This window comes from Abrus precatorius, unplaced genomic scaffold (assembly GCF_003935025.1).
Source record: "Abrus precatorius isolate BTA unplaced genomic scaffold, Abrus_2018 Scaffold8, whole genome shotgun sequence".
Classification (NCBI taxonomy): Eukaryota; Viridiplantae; Streptophyta; class Magnoliopsida; order Fabales; family Fabaceae; genus Abrus; species Abrus precatorius.
In genome coordinates, this window is record NW_020874428.1 from 8,240,687 (window position 1) to 8,260,109 (window position 19,423).

General features: G+C 35.5%; 1 protein-coding gene across 6 annotated transcripts; it reads left to right on the plus strand.

Moving 5' to 3' along the window:
* Positions 1 to 304: 304 nt before the first annotated feature.
* LOC113846725 (5'-3' exoribonuclease 3) lies at positions 305 to 18,640 on the plus strand. 6 transcript variants are annotated; one of them, XM_027475300.1, is made up of 23 exons: positions 305 to 873; positions 950 to 1,052; positions 1,151 to 1,227; positions 1,731 to 1,922; positions 2,025 to 2,144; positions 2,294 to 2,356; positions 2,523 to 2,666; positions 2,783 to 2,947; positions 3,836 to 3,913; positions 4,018 to 4,104; positions 5,141 to 5,437; positions 5,622 to 5,717; positions 11,968 to 12,063; positions 12,145 to 12,215; positions 14,392 to 14,520; positions 14,615 to 14,691; positions 14,789 to 14,829; positions 14,919 to 14,993; positions 15,135 to 15,292; positions 16,917 to 17,021; positions 17,124 to 17,199; positions 17,379 to 17,458; positions 17,596 to 18,620. In XM_027475300.1, the coding sequence occupies exons 1-23, from the start codon at positions 670 to 672 to the stop codon at positions 18,272 to 18,274; spliced, it is 3,213 nt and encodes a 1,070-aa protein (XP_027331101.1). In that variant the 5' UTR covers positions 305 to 669; the 3' UTR covers positions 18,275 to 18,620. The 6 variants fall into 6 exon arrangements, 5 of the variants coding, with proteins under 5 accessions (XP_027331101.1, XP_027331100.1, XP_027331104.1 ...); XM_027475299.1 differs by having other exon boundaries at positions 307 to 873; positions 16,905 to 17,021; positions 17,596 to 18,640; XM_027475303.1 differs by having other exon boundaries at positions 405 to 873; positions 1,006 to 1,052; positions 17,596 to 18,597.
* The last annotated feature ends 783 nt before the right edge of the window (positions 18,641 to 19,423 follow it).

The window sequence follows — 19,423 nt, forward strand, 5'->3', positions numbered from 1 at the left end:
AAAAATATAATTTTTTTTTTAAATTTATAAACATAGTAATAAATACTAAATTAAAATATATTAACATAATATTCAAAAATAGTTTCATCTTCAAAATTTAATGATATAATTAATATTTAATCATCATAATATGAATAATTAAATATTAATTATATTAATTTAAGAAAATAAAAATTTTATTAATATTTAATTATTATGATACGAATAATTAAATATTAATTATATTAATTTAAGATAATAGCAATATTATTATTATTATTATTATTTGCAATCATTAAATTAAATGCAATATGATATGGTAAAGACATATCGGCAGCAAAATATCTTGTCTGGCCCCGCCGAGCCTTAAACCTAGGCAACTGGGAGGGGACGACGATAAATTAAAACCTGACCGCTATACTGCAGAAAGACAAAGACAAAAAAGTGCTCTTCAATATCTGGAAAATCAAAATCCCTAGGCAAAATTTGCGAAGGGAAGTATTGTCCCTTCATTCCGGTATTGTGCCCTAGCAAGCTAACACGCGGGATACCAGTATTATAGCTCAAGTAAGATATTGGACACGCAGTAGAATCATTGATTTGCCTGTATTCGCATATTCTTCATTTTGGTTAGAGAGAGAATTGGATAAGAGAGGTTCTGCTGAATTGATCTGAGTTTGGGAGTGAAAAATGGGAGTCCCAGCGTTCTATAGATGGCTGGCGGAGAAATATCCGTTAGTGGTTGTTGACGCCATCGAAGAGGAACCTGTCGTCATCGACGGCGTTCAAATCCCGGTGGATACGAGTAAGAAGAACCCTAACAACGTCGAATACGATAACCTCTACCTCGACATGAACGGCATCATTCACCCTTGTTTCCACCCTGAGGATAGGGTAAGTCTTTACGATTCTTTGCTATTTTCTTATCGGATTTCAAGAATGTGAGTGATTTTGAGTTGTTTGATTGCAGCCATCGCCGACCTCTTTCGATGAGGTGTTTGAGTGCATGTTTGACTACATTGACAGGCTATTCGTCATGGTGCGGCCTCGGAAGTTGCTCTACATGGCTATTGGTGAGTGCGTTTGCGTTGTGATTATTTGCACTTGCGATGCTTGTGCTGTGTGTTATTGGTGAGGCTTGTTTGTTTATTAGATTGGATTCATCTTGTAGATGGTGTTGCACCGAGGGCTAAAATGAACCAACAACGGTCTCGGCGGTTTAGGGCGGCCAAAGACGCTGCTGTTGCGGTATGTATTGCTCTGTTTTGCAATTCGTAAGGTGTTTTGTGGTTTGGACATTTTGGGATGCGTTATGGAATTTGTATGAACTTATAGTCTTTGGTTGTTTTTAACAATTCAGTTGAATCAGTGCTATACCATACTAGTCAGTGTTTGAAATCTTGAATTGTGGAGTTGTCTGGTACTCTGGTTGCTGATAAATATTGAAATAGTGAATGCTCTGGTCTTGGTCTCGTGTATTGTTCTACTCCTTTTTTTTAATCTCAATTTTGTGGCTTATATCTACTGATAAAATATTTATGAAAGTGAGATAGTTTTACTGTAAAATATAAATTCTCTTGTAATATTCTTGGGTGCAACTGGGAGTGTTTCTTGCCTTCATTCCTTCCTTTGTGACTGGTGTAGTTGCCTTTTCATCTTGTGTTACTGATGTATATCTTGTGTAATTTTCATCTCTCTGGAAAATGGTAAAATATTTGAAATGATGCCTAGTTCCCATGTTTGTGTGATAGGCTGCTGAAGAAGCAAGGTTAAGGGAGGAATTTGAGAGAGAGGGCAGAAAGCTTCCTCCTAAAGATGAGTCGCAGGTTTTTGATTCAAATGTCATTACACCTGGGACTGAATTTATGGCTGTTTTGTCAATTGCACTTCAGTACTATATTCATCTTAGGTTGAACAATGACCCTGGTTGGCAAAACATTAAGGTAGCAAGTTCATTTTTTTTAAACTTCTTGGCTGGAGCAAATGTGTGTCTCAGTGGAGAGGAGAATCCTAATGCTATGGTTAATGTTTATATCTATCTTAAGGTTATTCTTTCTGATGCAAATGTTCCTGGCGAAGGGGAGCATAAGATTATGTCCTATATTCGCCTACAGAGAAATCTGAAAGGTTTTGATCCAAATACACGGCATTGCCTATATGGTTTGGTATATATCTTCTAATATTTTGTTACTCTTGAAAATTTGACCCTTCTTTTATCAAAAGAAAGAAAGAACACCTAACTCTTTTCATTAAGTGTCTTCTTTGCGTTATTTTTCATGGATATAATTAGTTATTATTTGGTGTCTCTTGACAGGATGCTGATTTGATTATGTTGGCATTGGCTACCCATGAAATCCATTTTTCAATTCTTAGAGAGGTTTGTGTCTAATGAGTTGTTTTGAGTCTCTGAATTAGAGCATATTAGCATGGTAAAATAATAACATGATGTATACGATGAAGAATGATTGTTGTCAATTTTATGTGGTGTTTTTGACTTTCCATATTGAGTGATTGATGTCTTGATAAATAATGAGTTGTTGCAGATTGTATTCACTCCTGGACAAGACAAATGCTTCCTCTGTGGTCAGATGGGTCATGTTGCTGCAGACTGTGAAGGAAAGGCAAAAAGGAAGGCAGGAGAGTTTGATGAAAAAGGAGGGGCAAATGTAGCTAAAAAGCCCTACCAGGTCAGGATTTGATATTTGAATTTCATACATGTCCTATAGTTATCTTCTATTTCATGTGACAAAATAGTTTTGGTAACTTAGTGCTTACTTCTCACTTATGCTTATTTCTTTTGTAGTTCCTGAACATTTGGACTCTGAGGGAATATCTGGAGTATGAGATGAGAATACCAAATTCTGCTTTTGATATTGATTTTGAATGCATTTTGGATGATTTTATCTTCATGTGTTTTTTTGTGGGCAATGATTTCCTGCCACATATGCCTACGCTAGAGATTCGTGAGGTTTGTATTCTAGATCTTGTGTTCTCTCTCTCTCTCTCTCTCTTATATATATCAAAAAACCTAAATTGTTAGACATAAATGACTTAATATATCTAACATGCCTTTTAATGTGAAAGCAGTTTGGGCTTGAGGCATGAATCAACAAGTATTAAACCCACTTTACCTTGAAATTTAGTTTAATATAGAATATGGGTGGTCATACTGGATTTTGTAGTCTAGGATTACAAATCAACTATATGAAAATCTCAAGCTTTTGGAAGTTAGATTTTAGACTGGCATGCACTTTTGTATTGGTGTCACTGAATCAAAACGCTTTCAAAATATATGGTATGGATCAGTCTTAACAGATATGGGAAAGTAGAAATGGCTTCAAAATGAGATATCTGTTTGATTTTCCAGATATTTTTGTTGGTAGATGTATGAGAGTTTAGGTGGCCTTTAATTTGTAGTGACCTAGCATTTCATGGGCTTGACCTTATAGTCAGTTTTGGACTAAATTTTGAATTTGGATTTTGGGTTTATCTTTTACATTTAATAATGGGACAAAGCCACAGGGTGTTATCATATCAATAACCTTTCCAATGGGTATACTGGTACAAGAATAGAGAACAATTTTTTATTCTAACCTCAATTCTATTTAACCAATTAAGAGAGAAAAGTTAATGGTGAAATTTGTTCTATTGTTGAATGGCGTGATTCATTGCATAATTTGTAAGAGCAGAAGCAAGTCCCAATGTTAAGCGTCCTTTTTAAATCCTTAGTTTTTTATGTTTGGCAATTGTTGTACTATGACTTTGGCTGTGCATTATCTGACCTGATGAGCAATGTTTTGTATGCTGCTTAGTTTATGTGACTGATCTTGTTGGGAATTTCATTATTTTTATATAGGGTGCAATTAACTTGCTTTTGGCAGTATACAAAAAGGAATTTAGGAATTTGGGTGGTTATTTAACAAATGGAAGCCAGGTACTTGAGGGTAGCGAGTGATTCATTTCATATGGTATGCAATGTGACTTTTTCATCTGAATACTGCTTTTTTATAATTTCTTTTTTCTCCCTGCTTTTCTCAGCCAAATTTGAGCAGGGTGGAGCACTTTATTCAGGCTGTTGGATCCTATGAGGATAAAATATTCCAGAAAAGAGCTCGATTGCATCAGGTCTGTTGAACTTGTAGCATTCATTACCGATGTTAGCCTGCAGTTAGCTTTCATTGATGGTCAAGTGCTGTAAATAATATTTATATTGTGGTCTAGAGAGAATTAAGAAAAGAACTGAGGCTTTGTTATGCATGAATTTACCTTCATCAATTTTGTCTGGCTGCTTGCTAAGGGAGTTTAAATTATTCAGATATCTTTTATGCATTTTGAATTGCACAAATCAATTGTTAGCTGGTAGTTAATTGCTTTTTATTACTTTCTCATATCATGAGACGCTATTTAATACTTAAATCAATATCTTTATATAATTTGAGTGCTAATTTTTAAAGCGAAGTGTTTTTAGGAATATTCTCAAGCCTGAACATTTTTTGGAATGTTCTCAAATTATAACATTTTTAGGTATTATTTGTCTTCTTATCATATATATATATATGTATAAATATATTATATTATGCATTTACTTTTTTACCACAACAATAACAACAGCAGCCAAATCTTATCCTTCTAGATGACGTCAGCTACATGAATCATACAGCGTCATTAAGTTCAGTCAAAAATCAAAATTTCAAAAATATAATTAATCAAAAGGTTTGTTTTTATAACTTCCTCTAACGTTCTTTTGGGTCTCCTTGTACCCTTTGTTACTGGGTTAAAAGTCATGCATTTATTTTTTTAGTTCAATATTAATTTAAATTTTAAAATTTTCTTAGTTTATTTTTTAATGTAGTAGAATATTAATTATAATATTTACTCCTTTTTAAATTTATAAAATTTATTTAATTTAAAAATAACCATACAATTTTTTTATTATTATTATTTATAAAAATAATTTATTTTTCGATACCCATGCAATGCTTGGGAACAATACGAGTTTTATTCATAATCTAGGGCCATTTAGTATATGGAGACAGCATGTTTGAAACAGAGTGAGAGATAATAAAAGTTCATATCCGTGTATAGTTTTTCTTGTTCATAGATATAGATGTTTGACTGCTGCCTCTGAAGTGAATTTTTCTTTGTATTTATGGTCCTTCAGAGACAAGCAGAAAGAATAAAGCGCGAGAAGGCACAAGCAAGAAGAGGAGATGATGCTGAACCTCAAGCTCAACCGGAGTCTCTAGTTCCAGTTTCACGATTCCATGGTTCTCGTCTTGCTTCAGCTCCTACTCCTTCACCATTTCAACAACCTGGGAATTATCACTCTCACGTGTCCTCAACAATTAGAAAAGACAATAAAGAAGCCCTTGAGAGGCCTCATAAAATCTCTAAGTTATCTTCAGGAGCAACTGTTGCTGCTGCTATTGTTGAAGCTGAGAATAGTCTTGAAATAGAAGTATGTTTTCCTGCTTCAGGAGAGGCATTCTTTAGAACTAATATACGGGCTAACCTATTACTGGGTATGAGCCTGGCGAGGAATTAAATGCACCTTGTTGTCTTGTCAAATCCTTGTTATTCTAAGGATGAGTTGGGGATTTCTTTTGTGTCTTGTCTGAGTTTAGTATTCCTTTGCTTTTCAGGTTCAAGATAATAAAGATGAATTAAAAACAAAGCTAAAGGAGATACTTCGTGAGAAATCTGATGTATTCAACTCAAAAAATGCTGAAGAGGACAAGGTGGAACATCTCTTTTATTTGTTTTTTTTTTTTGGTATTCTAGTGTTGTTTTTCAGTAACACTTACAGCTTAATTTGTGTTCAATACTTTACTAAGAAATAAATATTGTGAAAATTATCTTGCCTGTGGATATTGGATTAAATCTTAGTGATTTAATTAAATCATTACCAATTTTCCCATATCCACCTAGTGGTACTGGTAGTGGCGATAATGCTCTGTTGGTAATTGTTATCAATTTTTCCATTGTAGAAACTATAGTCTTTATTGATGAAATTTTGATAGTTTTTTTTTGAGATTGCAGAATGAAAATAAAAATCCAGAAAATTAACCTTGCCTTTAAATTTAACAATTTCTTAATTTTGAATTTGAAGCATTTGCCTGGAAGGATTATCCATTTGTACTTGTTTATCTGATAGTGATGAGACATTCAGAATGCTTTTTCTTGTGTGCTGAAGGGATAAGTTGAAGTTGTTCAAGTTATGTAATCAGCCTCGTGGCAGTTGTAGTGGTGCTACCCTTCCCTTGAGCCTTTGCTTAGTGGGAGCTTATAGCAACAAACTGTCCCTTTCTTATGCATTTTGTGTGGGTGTGTGTTGTGTTCACCAGAAAAAAGGGTAGAAAGAGACTCTTTATGAATTCTTTATTGAATTGATGATTATTGTGTATACAATTCTGTTTCTCAGAGCAATGCTCCTCAGAGAATTTTCTCTGCCTAATTTCAGAAACTAACTTTCAAAAAAGACCCCTCACTCTTCTCCCAGCTATGATTTATAGCTGGCCTTAAAACAAAAAACTAATTCCTAGCAGTTACTGTAACTACTAACTGCTAACTAACATTATTAACTGTCTTTTTTCTTCTAGAGTACACCAGCCAAGTTTTGGCCTTGGCTAAGTTAGTATTTACAAAGATATTTGGGTTAGGACCCTGACTCCTATCATTCTCCCCATCTAGAAGAGCAGACTTGGCCTCAAGTCTGAAGTGAGGACATTGGCTCAGCAGCACAGCTTCATCTTCCCAAGTAGTATCCTCTGGAGGGCAGTGTTTCCACTTGATCAGCCATTGGTTGCAAGGCGTGTTGCCCTTGGTGACTTCTCTTTGAGCTAGAGCAGCCTCGGGTTCAATTGTGGCTTCAAGTTCAACTTCAAATCCTCTAGGTTGATCAGGAGAGGTAGTGTAGTTACCAATGGCCCTTTTTAACTGAGAAACATGAAATACCGGGTGCACTCTTGAAGTTTCAGGCAGCTGTAGCTTATAAGCTACCTCACCAATCTTCTGCAGAATCTTGTAGGGCCCATAGAACCTAGCAGCAAGTTTAGGATTGATCCTGCGGACCACTGTTTGCTGCCTGTGGGGACGCAGTTTTAAGAAAACAAACTCTCCAACTTCAAAGGATATAGGTCTTCTTTTCTTGTCAGCAAAATGCTTCATCTGCTGCTGAGCCTTGTGCAAGTTAAACTTCAATTGAGAAAGAGCTTCATCACGGTCTAGTAGATCACTGGCTACTGCTTGTACCTTTGTTTCTCCAGGAAGGAACCGGGCAAGTCTTGGAGGAGGCCTGCCATACACAATTTCAAATGGAGAAGCAGCTGCTGCAGTGTGGAAGGATGTGTTATACCAGAATCAGCCCAATGCACCCATAGGGACCAGTTCCTTGGCTGTTCAGAGGCAAAGCACCTTAAATATGTCTCAAGACACCTATTTAGAACCTCTGTTTGACCATCCGTTTCAGGATGATATGAAGAACTCATATTTAGCTTAGTCCCCTGTAATCTGAAGAGCTCTTTCCAAAAAGAGCTGATAAAGAGTGGGTCCCTGTCACTCACAATTGAAGAGGGAATGCCATGTAAACGAACTATTTCTTTAGCAAAAATCTCAGCTACTGTTCTTGCTGTATAGGGATGTTTAAGCAGTATGAAATGCCCATATTTGGACAACCTGTCTACTACTACCAAAACTGCCTCATAGCCTTTAGATTTCGGAAGCCCTGTAATGAAGTCCAATGAAATAGCATCCCATACCAAGGAAGGAATAGATAGGGGCTGAAGTAAACCTCCTGGGTAAGTAGCTGCATACTTTTGTCTTTGGCAGATATCACAACTTCTGATAAACTCCAGAATTCTCTTTTTCATGCCCACCCAGTAAATATGTTGAGCAATCCTCCTATAAGTTTTCAGAAAACCTGAATGTCCACCCTCCGGAGAAGCATGGAATTCTTCCAAGAACTGAGGAATGTAAGAGGAAGAAGAAGGTATAACTATGCTTCCTTTATGCAGTAAGATCCCATTCTGAGTAGAATAACCTGCCCTTGTTACAGAATTTTGCTGTAAATCAGTCTTCATCCTTTGAATAAAATCATCCCCCATTATCTCCTTTTGAAGTGCCTCACCTTGCAGCCATACGGGATAAGACAAAATAGCATTTAGCTCAATATCCTCGTAGATTCGTGAAAGGGCATCTGCTGCTTTATTTTCAGTACCCGCCTTGTAAACTACTGTGAATTGGTATCCGAGTAACTTGGATAACCAATTTTGCTGAGCAGAGGTGGTAATTTTCTGATGCAGAACTTCCTTCAAACTCTTCTGATAAAAAAAAATAGTGAACTTCCTCCCAATCAAATAATGACGCCAATGCTGGATGGACAAGACCAGAGCCATCAGCTCCCTTTCGTAAGCTGATTTAGACAACTGACCTGCAGAAATGGCCTTGCTGTAAAATGCAATAGGTTGCTGGTGTTGCATAAGAACAGCTCCTATACCACTCCTGGAGGCATCACATTCAATCTGAAATTCTTGTGAAAAATCAGGCAATCTCAACACAGGAGCAGAAGTGACTACCCTCTTCAATTTCTGAAAAGCCTGTTCAGCCCTTGGATTCCACGCAAAGGCCTCCTTCTTGGTTAACTCAGTGAGAGGTTTAGCTATTCTCCCATAATTCAAAACAAATTTTCTGTAGTACCCTGTCAGCCCAAGGAACCCTCTCACTCCCTTCACATTCTTAGGAGTTGGCCAGTTTAAAATGCTGCTTACCTTAGCAGGGTCCATTGTCACCCCATTTTCAGAAATCACATGTCCCAGGTACTCAATCTGACTTCTGACAAAACTACATTTTTTTATATTAGCAACAAACTGATGTTCCCTGAGAACTTCCAGAACCTTAGAAAGATGCAAAACATGTGCAGACCAGTCCCTACTGTAAACTAATATGTCAAAAAAAAACAATACAAAGTGACGAAGGAAAGGCCTGAAAACCTGATTCATAGTAGATTGAAAGGTGGTTGGAGCATTCATTAGGCCAAAAGACATGACTAGGTACTCATAATGACCTTCATGAGTTCTAAAGGCTGTTTTACCAATGTCTTCCTCCTTAACACGTATTTGATGGTACCTGGATCGTAAGTCCAATTTAGAAAAAAACTTCATTCCATGTAACTCATCAAGCAGCTCATCCACCACTGGAATTGGGAACTTGTCTGGAACTGTGACCTTATTTAACTCTCTATAGTCCACACACATTCTCCATGAAGAATCTTTCTTCTTGACTAAAATCACTGGACTAGAGTAAGGACTGGTGCTATGCCTTATTATTCCGACATCTAGCAACTCTTTTACTTGCCTCTCTATCTCATCCTTGTGATGGTGGGGGTGTCTATAAGGTCTGACACTTACTGGACCAGTACCTGGGTATAAAACAATTGAGTGCTCAATGGCCCTTTTGGGAGGTAATCCCTTCAATTCTTCAAATATAATAGCATGCTGCTGCAGTAAACCCTGCAGCTCATCTAATTGTTGGGGCTGCAACTCACTGACATTCGCAGGGAATTCCAGAATTCCTTTCTTCCAATTTAGACCTTCAACCTTGCAAAGTTGACCCTCTAAGAGCTCATTGAAAGTAGGAACAACATTCTTTCTTTCACCACCAATTCCCTTTAACTCTATTGAGCGACCATCCACTTGGAAAGTCATAGAGAGGTCCTTCCAATCAATTATGATTTTTCCTAGTGTCTTCAGCCAAGCAATTCCCAAGATCATGTCCAGGCCTCCAAGGTCAAGTATGTGTGCATCAATCTGAACCTGAATAGCTCCAAGATTTAAATGAACTGTAGGACAAGTTCCCAATGTTTTAACTCTGTGACCATCTCCCAATTTTACTCCAATACCTTCATTGTCTCCCACCTTTAGGCCCAAAGCTTGGACCACTCTTGGAGATATAAAATTGTGGCTGGCTCCGCTGTCAATCAACAAAATGATTGGTACTTCTCCCAACCTGCCTTCTAATTTCATTGTATTAATGTTCCCATGTGAGTTCCCAATCAGCCCTAATAAATCTATTGAAGTACAATCTAGCTGTTCCTCTTCCAACCCATCAAATTCCACTTCCAATCTTACAATCTCCCCTGTCTCACTAATTCCTTCATCCTCCCCTAGAATTACCAATCTTAATTGCCTATCTTGGCGATCTGCACAAACATGGAGAGGATGGAACTTCTCTCCACACCTAAAACATAAGCCCTTATTTCTCCTTTCCTGAATCTCCCTATTAGACAGGTATCTGACTCCCCTATCCTTGTATGTGGAATGGACAGGTCTCTGATTGATAGAGGTGGAAGAACCCACTGAGGCTACTGGTCCCCTTTCTGTGAAAGATGAAGAATTATCAATTCCAAAATTGGACTTAGACTTTGTCTCAGCCTGCACTTGAGCATTGTCACATTGTGAACGCCCTAGATTACCCCTGAATCCTCTAGAAAGAGCTCCATTATCCCATAATCTGCTATGCACATTTAAGTTATCCACAAACCCAACAACTTCTGCCTCCACACACCTAGCCATTCGAATAGCATCCAAACGATCCTTGGGCTGAAGTGTACGGACCCGCAACCTGATTTGCTCCTTCAGTCCTTTCATGAAAAATGCCACAAACTGATTCTCTGGCAAACGTCCCACCTGGGCAGCAAGAAATTCAAATTCCTCAATGTACTCTTCCACGGCCCCTTTCTGTTTTAGGTCAGCAAGTTCTTCAAAAGGATACTCCAAACGCCCCCCTCCAAAACGTAATCGCAGCGCATTCTTGAAAGATTCCCAGCTGGGAACAGTCTCAGAATCAAGCCAAGTTTGAAACCAGTAGATCGTTCCTCCCTCCATGCTCAATCTTACGAGTTTAATTTTGTTGGAGTCCGATATTCCTTGAACTTTAAAATATGTTTCAGCCCTCGTGATCCATCCCCTTGGATCAGTCCCATTGAATGACGGCAGTTCCACTTTCTTTGCCATCAAACGAAACTCAGTTAACTCATCAGCGTCCGCATTATGCGATGTTTTCTGTTCTTCAGCACCTGAATTACCTTGTCCCAGATTCTATCCCAATGAGTCATCATGTTTGGCAATGAAGTTCTGAACCAAATCTTCAAGACCTCCCATCCTCCCAGTCAGCTTTTCCATGAATACATCCAATCTTTCCTCTAAGGAATTTATTCTTTCCTCAACAGCATCACTGCGTTGACCTTCATTTGCACCACACTTTGTCATCTTGAAATTTCTTGCTGGACCACACCTTTCTGTTTCTCCCCCAAGTGATCCGGCAAGTCGGACCAGTGTTGTGTTCACCAGAAAAAAGGGTAGAAAGAGACAATCTTTATGAATTCTTTATTGAATTGATGATTATTGTGTATACAATTCTGTTTCCCAGAGCTATGCTCCTCAGAGAATTTTCTCTGCCTAATTTCAGAAACTAACTTTCAAAAAAGACCCCTCACTCTTCTTCCAGCTATGATTTATAGCTGGCCTTAAAACAAAAAACTAATTCCTAGCAGTTACTGTAACTACTAACGGCTAACTAACATTATTAACTGTCTTTTTTCTTCTAGAGTACACCAGCCAAGGTTTGGCCTTGGCTAAGTTAGTATTTGCAAAGATATTTGGGTTAGGACCCTGACTCCTATCAATGTGCACTTGTGGGGTGGGGAGGATACATTAACTTTGGATATTGTGGGTTAATGCAGATGCTTAATGTGTCTTAGTTCTGTTAAATGAATGGGGATACTTAACAAATTTTGGAATTGAGATATGTATAGTAACATAAATTCTTTTTAGATCTAGGCATACTTGCTATTTTGAGAAGCATGACATACGTGTAGTCCAAATGTACTGCTTGCAATTGTTGGTTTTCTACTGCGTTTTTGTTCATTGAAATTTATTTTTCTTTATATTTGTTACTTCACTTAATATTGGCCTTTATTTCTATTTTCAACAGATTAAGTTGGGAGAACCTGGCTGGAAAGAGAGGTATTATGAGGAAAAATTTTCTGCTAAAACTCCTGAGGAACTTGAAATGATACGGAAAGATGTTGTAAGTTAAGAAGTTGAATTGTTGTTATTGATTTTAATTTATATGGAGATCGAGGTTTTCTTATTGCAGTTTATCGTTTAGGTCTTGAAATACACTGAAGGCCTATGTTGGGTGATGCACTATTATTATGAAGGGGTTTGTTCTTGGCAATGGTGAGTTCCTTTTCTAGTTTTTTGTGGAGTACTGTATGAATCAGAAGTTATTTTGGCTCTCCTTTACGTATTATATGTTGCTTATGATATTGATCTAATTTTAGGTGATAATGATAACTTTAGTACTTGTTTGATAGAATTGAAATTGTGTAATAAATGATGGCCTGTGCTTTCATTGTTCTACTGCTTTTTCTTTATGGAACTCTCTATTTAGTATTTCTAGTGAATTTTTGGGGTGTCATTGGATCAGTGGATCATAACACCAATCATAAGAGTCAGACTGAAATGTAATGTAAAATTATGTTTGAACACTAAAATTACACCATACACTTTAATTAAACTTAAAACGCGGTTGGAAGAGTTTATACTAGTCTTGTGGAAATAATTTGTAATTTCCATAAGATTTTTGTCTTATTTTAATAATTTCTTGGTATTGTTTTATCAAAATAAGTTGCTTTTAGCTTATTCCAATAAATTTATGGTAGAGCTCATCCTATAAGGAGTTTATTGAATAAGCGATTAATTAAGTTGTGTATTGGGACACAGCCTTATAAAGATTCACAAGGTCTTGTACATTTAATTAAACTTATCTTCCTTAACCAAAAAACACAGCACACAAGTAGAGCATGCTGTTAGAGCAGAGGGAGGGAATCACACAGCAAGCACACAACAATAGTAGTCAATCCCGAACAACGATCGACCTAAAAAATGCTATAGCGAGAGATAGCAAATGGCAGGATGACCGTTAAACATTTGAAGTACAGTAATACATCTAGTATAAATTATGCTACACACACACACATATATATGATGAAAAATAAAAAAATAATATACAAATTAAAGATATGCATAACTAATGATCAAAAGTGAAAGGTTGAGAATATAACACATTTCAAATGTCAATAACAACAAAATAAAGGAACCAAACAAGTATAACTCTAATGCTTAGAAGTTTAGAATCACTAAATATTCAAATACAAATTTTTTAATAGGTATCATTATCTTCATCTCCAAGATTTGTCATGTCCTTATTATCACTTTCATCTCTACTTTTGTAGATGTCTTATTATCACTTTCATCTCTACTTTTGTAGATGTCTTCTTCCTTCTGTTCTTCTATGTCTTAATCATCACATTCTTCTTGTACAATTTCTTTTCTTTTTCTCTTATATGTAGAGGAAAAAACAATTGTAATTATTGTTTAATGATTTAGGTCCCTGCCTAGTATAGGCTATAGGCTCACTAGCACAATTGCATTAGCAGCTCTCCAAGTCAAGTTATAATCATTAAACACCAATTCATTTATAACACGTCAATCATCACCTGTCTCTTCTAACAACCAATCATTGCTATCATTAACATCCTTCAAGAGAATGAGATCCATCACATTACGACACTCAAAATGTTATTTAAGAACTTAGTTATGTTTAGTGAAAATCAGTTTTGCAACCTTTAATGTTCAAGTCTATTATTTTTAGAATAGATCTATTTTATAATAATAAAAAAATAGTTTCACACTTACTATTGTTAAACCAAGTAGTAAGTACTTTAAATTGACATTATTTGATATTTACTTACGTGCTCAAAAATATTCCAATTTCATTCACATTTGGATGAATTACAAGTTAAACTCAACTTTTAATGTTTTGTTAACGTGGCATGTGGTTCGTAGTTCTTCCATTATTTAGCTGCAAATTATGCAACAACTTATTAGTATTGCTACCTGCATAATTACATCATGATAAATAATTAAATGTCTATTACAAGAAGCCGTTCTAGTCCTTTGCTTTATTGTGAGCCTCTGATTCCTCTATATATTGACAATTCATGGGAGGCATTGTCCACATCTTCTTTACTTGTAGACAACCACTTAATACATTTATACAAACCCTTCATCACTTCAGGATCATTTTCAAGTTTCAAATTGCCATAAAAATAGAAAATTAAAAACCTGCAAATAACAAGCCAGCGGTGATGAAACTGACAATCCTGTCTTCTATCAATTACAGAAAAAAGCTCCTTATACTTGTTTCCATTTCCTTTAAATACATTTTAAATAGTTTCTTTGGCCCTATCAATTTGCTTTTCTTGCCATGACGTTCATTTTTCTTTATCCAGATTGCTTACGAAAGAATTGCATGTCTTATTTTATCAATTTTGTTTTTGGTATAAAACAGGTTTTATCCTTATCATTATGCACCCTTTGCATCTGATCTGAAGGGCCTTGGTGAGCTAAATATTAGCTTTATGCTGGGTACCCCATTCAAACCATTTGACCAGCTTCTAGGGGTTTTTCCTGCTGCAAGGTTTGCTTTCCTACCCTACTTTAATTTTGGGAAAAACAATTGTAACATGCTAAACGTCAGTTTGTCTGACATGGATACTATGATATATCTGCAGTGCTCATGCACTTCCTGAGCCATACAGGAAACTTATGACAGATCCAACCTCACCAATCATTGATTTTTATCCAATCGGTATGTCTATAAAAAAGTGGGCTATTAAAATAAGTTTTAGAAGTTTTACTGTTTTATGTATAATGCCCTCCTGTTTAATATTGATGTTGTGTGCCAGACTTTGAAGTGGACATGAATGGCAAACGCTATGCCTGGCAGGTTTGATCCTCAATTTACCTATACTTTTCTCCTTGTATTTCTTGGCATGGCAGCAAAATAACTCATGTTATTATCCTTCCTCTTTGTAGGGTATTGCAAAGTTGCCTTTTATTGATGAAGTTCGTCTTCTTGCAGAAGTTCAAAAAATTGAAAACTTATTAACAGTATATCTCTATCCTCCTTTAAGTTTAAATGCATTTTGTTTAGTTCACTTTACTGTTCTCAAACCCCCACCTCCCATAAAAATATATACTGATATCTTATATTTTGTCCATACTCAATCTCTATATTTTAAAAAATAAAAGGCAGAGGAAACGCGGCGGAATGCTATAATGTTTGACTTGCTTTTTGTGAATTCCTGTCATCCTCTCTCTGCGTGCATAAGTACACTTGACAACAAGTGTAAAAACATGCCAAACAGTGAACGGGCCAAGGTCAAGGAAAAAATCAATCCCAAAGAAAGGTTGGTGCATCATGCTTTGCAAATGACATGAATTGTTTAAAAAGGTTAGCTGTGTGTTTAAACCGTAGCTATTTTAAAATTGTCTACAAAGTTGCAATACTAATGCCTGAATTTCAAAATTAATTATGAACTAAAAATTTCAGCAGCATTTAGCTTATTGGCGATGATATGTTCCACTATTTAATCCTGTAAAAAGGAGTAGGAGACCTAGAAAAACTGTAAAGAAAATCATTAAAAGAGATTTAGTGATAAATAATATTTCTGAGAATAGGAGTTTTGATCAAGTTCGGTGGCTTCGTGTAATTTATGTAGTTGACTTCACTTATCGTTGTACATGCTTTTTAGGTGACATAGTTTTGCATGAATTATGTCTACACAACTTTGAAATAAAAAGTCATAAAAAAAACTAGCAATTCTGTTTAATTGACTCATTTATCAAAATTCTATTTAATTATCAATGGAAAAAATAAACATAAAGACATACAAATTTTTCTTAAAGGGAAAATTTCAAATTCAATATGTATTTTTCTTAAAAATCAAAAATCATATTGTGGCTTGGCCTACCATAATCCTGAGACAAATTCAAAGATGCATAATATGATCTTTGAATTTTCCTCTAATAAGGTCATGATACACAATTTGTCTTAGGATCATATGTGCCTAGCCATAATATGATCTTTTAATTTCTATTAAATGTCCATATTGAATTTAAAATTTTCTTTTTAGGGAAAAATTGTAAACCTTTATAATCATTTGTTTTCATTGATAATTAAACACGATTTTGATAAATGAGTCTATTACACAAAATTGGTAGTATGTTATGATTTTTTAATTTAAAGCTATGTCTGAATACACCCCCTCCAAAACTTTGTCACTTAAAATATTTAAAAAAAAATAATTTGTAAGTTGATTCAAATAATGGAGCATATAATTTACTAATAAGATAAATGCTGCTGAAAATTTAATTTAGTTCATAGTTAATCTTTTAAGTTCAGGCATTGGTGTAATGACTCTGGAAAACTTTAAAATAGCCACGGTTTATCCATGGCTATCCTTTTTAAACAATCCGTGCTATTTGTGAATGTGCTAGACTAGAATTAGTACTATGTTGTAGGTTTTTGAGCTTTGTTGTATGATAATCTGAATGGGCTTTGTTGTAAGTTTTTGAGCATGTGTTTGTTGAGCTGTATGGCAATTGTTTGAAATCTCATCTGGTGATAATGATTTTTTCTTCAACAAGCAAAATTTTAGCTGGTTGATATAGGCCCAATTTGGATAAACTTTTAGAGAAGTATTATAAGAGAAAAAAATTCAGTATAAAAAAATAATAAAAATTCTCTCATAAGTTAGAAAAATTTCCTTATTTAACTTATCTAAAATTTAAAGAGATAAGTTGTTTTCAACTTATGAGAGAAGTTTTATTCATTTCTTATATTGATTTTTTTCTCCAATAAGAATTTCTCTAGAAGTTTACTCAAGCTGGGCCATAACCATGATAAAACTTCACTACAGTTTTCAAATACAGTAAATTTTCAATTTCATTTACTTTATATTTTCAAATTCATAAGTAGAAATTGAAGATCTCGTTGGACTATTTTCTGATGTTATTTAGGGATACATGCAGTGGTGGAATGAATGGTTACATATCTTTGTGTGGTGGAGAACCTTGCCCTCCTATCTTCAGGTCTCCGGTTGCAAGCATGGAAGATATCATGGACAACCATGTGATGTAAGTCTCTCCATGCTGGGTATAATTATTAAGAACATGATTTATGTCTTTTATGATCATGATGGAATTTATCTTATTTCCCTTTCATGTCTTGTTGCTCAGATGTGCAATTTATAGACTTCCAGATGCGCATAAACACATTACCCAACCGCCACATGGAGTTAAATATCCTAAAAAGGTTTTAAAATTTCTACTGCTGTTTATTTACAAATTTCCCTTCCCAGGTTTAGCATTCAGTTTTAATGGTTTACCAGATACACTAGTCTGCTTAAAATAGTTCGCTTCCTTCATGTGTTTCATATACTTATACTGTCAATGTGAGGTATTAAAAAAATTATGCTCTTGCCTTATGTACAGACTGTGACAATTGGGGATCTAAAACCTGAACCTGTTTTATGGCATGAAGATTCGGGTAGGAGACATGCAGAAAATGGGAGGTAATGCTTTGATTTTTAGTTATGTTGGGTTAGAAGACTTCCGTGGTTAAATTTATGATTTACTGTTTGTTATATGCATGCAGCATCTTGCCATCTAGTTGCTAAAAATTTACTGGGGCTCTGGTTTTCTATTTCAGGAAAAACCCTCCAGGATCTGTTTCGGGTCGGGAGCTTGGAGAGGCAGCACATAGACTCGTTGTCAATTCCTTACAGGCAAAGGTTGACCCTAATAGATTCCGCCATTCACATAATGGACCCCCGGGATCTTATCCTGCACCAGTGGGTCATCGACAACCATTGCCTTCCTATAACTATGAATCACGTCCAGGATACGTTGCAATGCCACCTCCTATGTCAGCTCCATCACTCCAAGGCCGACAACAGTTTGCACCTTACAGTGCTGTCCCTACTGCTCAGCAGTATGGTTATAATCAAACATACCCACCACAAATGATGTACAATCCTAATCAGCAATCAAATTTTTATGAAAGAAATGACTATCAACATCCTAGACCACATCATTATGAAAGGAATAACAATCGTGATGGGGGAAACGCAAGGCATGGATATCAATCATCAGGAAATAATCAGAATGCCAGGTTTATGAATACGCAAGGTGCATTTGCCAGTCACCATCACCAAGTTGGTAACCACAGCCAAAATTTTCAACCATCCAGCGATTACCAGAATTGGACTCCACGGAACAACTCGAGTGAGCACAGGGAATATGGTCAACATTCGGCCAATCAATATTCTGTATTAGATAGAAGAGGAAACAGGAAACCAATGCCACCATCTGGTTACAGTCGCAAATAAATTAATTTACTCTAGGGAATACTCTGTCCCTAACAAATTAAAAATTGTTGTACCATATCTTTTTCTTTCATTTAGTTGAGGTTTGAGATTTGTATTAGCAATTGCTGTTAAATGTGTAGTTGAGACAATATTTTCCAATTTTCCATGGAATAAAGTGTAATAAGCAGTAACCCTTTAGAACTCACGTTGGATAACATTTTCTTTCTGATAGGCTATTCAATTGATTGTCATTTGTCCCGAGGCTCGATTGTATACGTCTAAAACCGATACTTTTTTCAGTCCATGTAATCTCCGTTTAATTTTTACTGGTTTTGTGTTTGGATCCATCTGGACGTTAGAAATTATGCGAAATTCTGTGTTTAGTCGTGTTATCTCCCATGTCAAAGTCGATTTAATTAACGAACAACTTATAGGTAGGTAGTTAAGGTCACGGGCCAACCGTTTAATCATCTATTAAATAATTTTCAGTACATGTTTTCAACTTGCAACGAGTTCTGTTGGGTAAAGCGTACATCATTAATCACATTAACAATTTTAAATTTTGCATACATAACGAGAAAGCTTTGGGCAAATAAAGTATCTTTTGGTGCATTTTTAATTTTAATAAGATTTATTAAATTATCTTCATCTTGTAAGTTCGATAAGAAACTCTTTTTTTTTTTAGAATATGGATAAAAGACAAATTTGTATGTATGTGTTGGGGGGGGGGGGGAGTAGATATCTGTGTAAATTTATGCTTCTAAATAATGTCAAAGGTTTTTAAGTGTTTAGTTTTTCGTGGTGTAAAACATCCAAGTGTTAAAAGTGGGTAAAATTTAACAATTTATTGTCTCATGAACTTAGTGGGCCCACTTGCTATATAGAATGGGCTCACCCCTTGGGTATCAAAGGACGTCTTTTTACGTTAACAAGTATAGCTCCAGTTTTGGGCTATTGAAGTTGTCGCAGTTTGGTTCATTGTGATAAGTCATTACACTTGCACAAAAAAATAAGATAAGTAAAAACATTGACCCAAAGGAAATAAAAAGTTCTTAACTATATTGACGCAATAAAAAATAAAAATAATAAATAAATAAATAAATATATATATATATATATATATATATATATATATATATATATATATATATATCATCATCATCATCATAT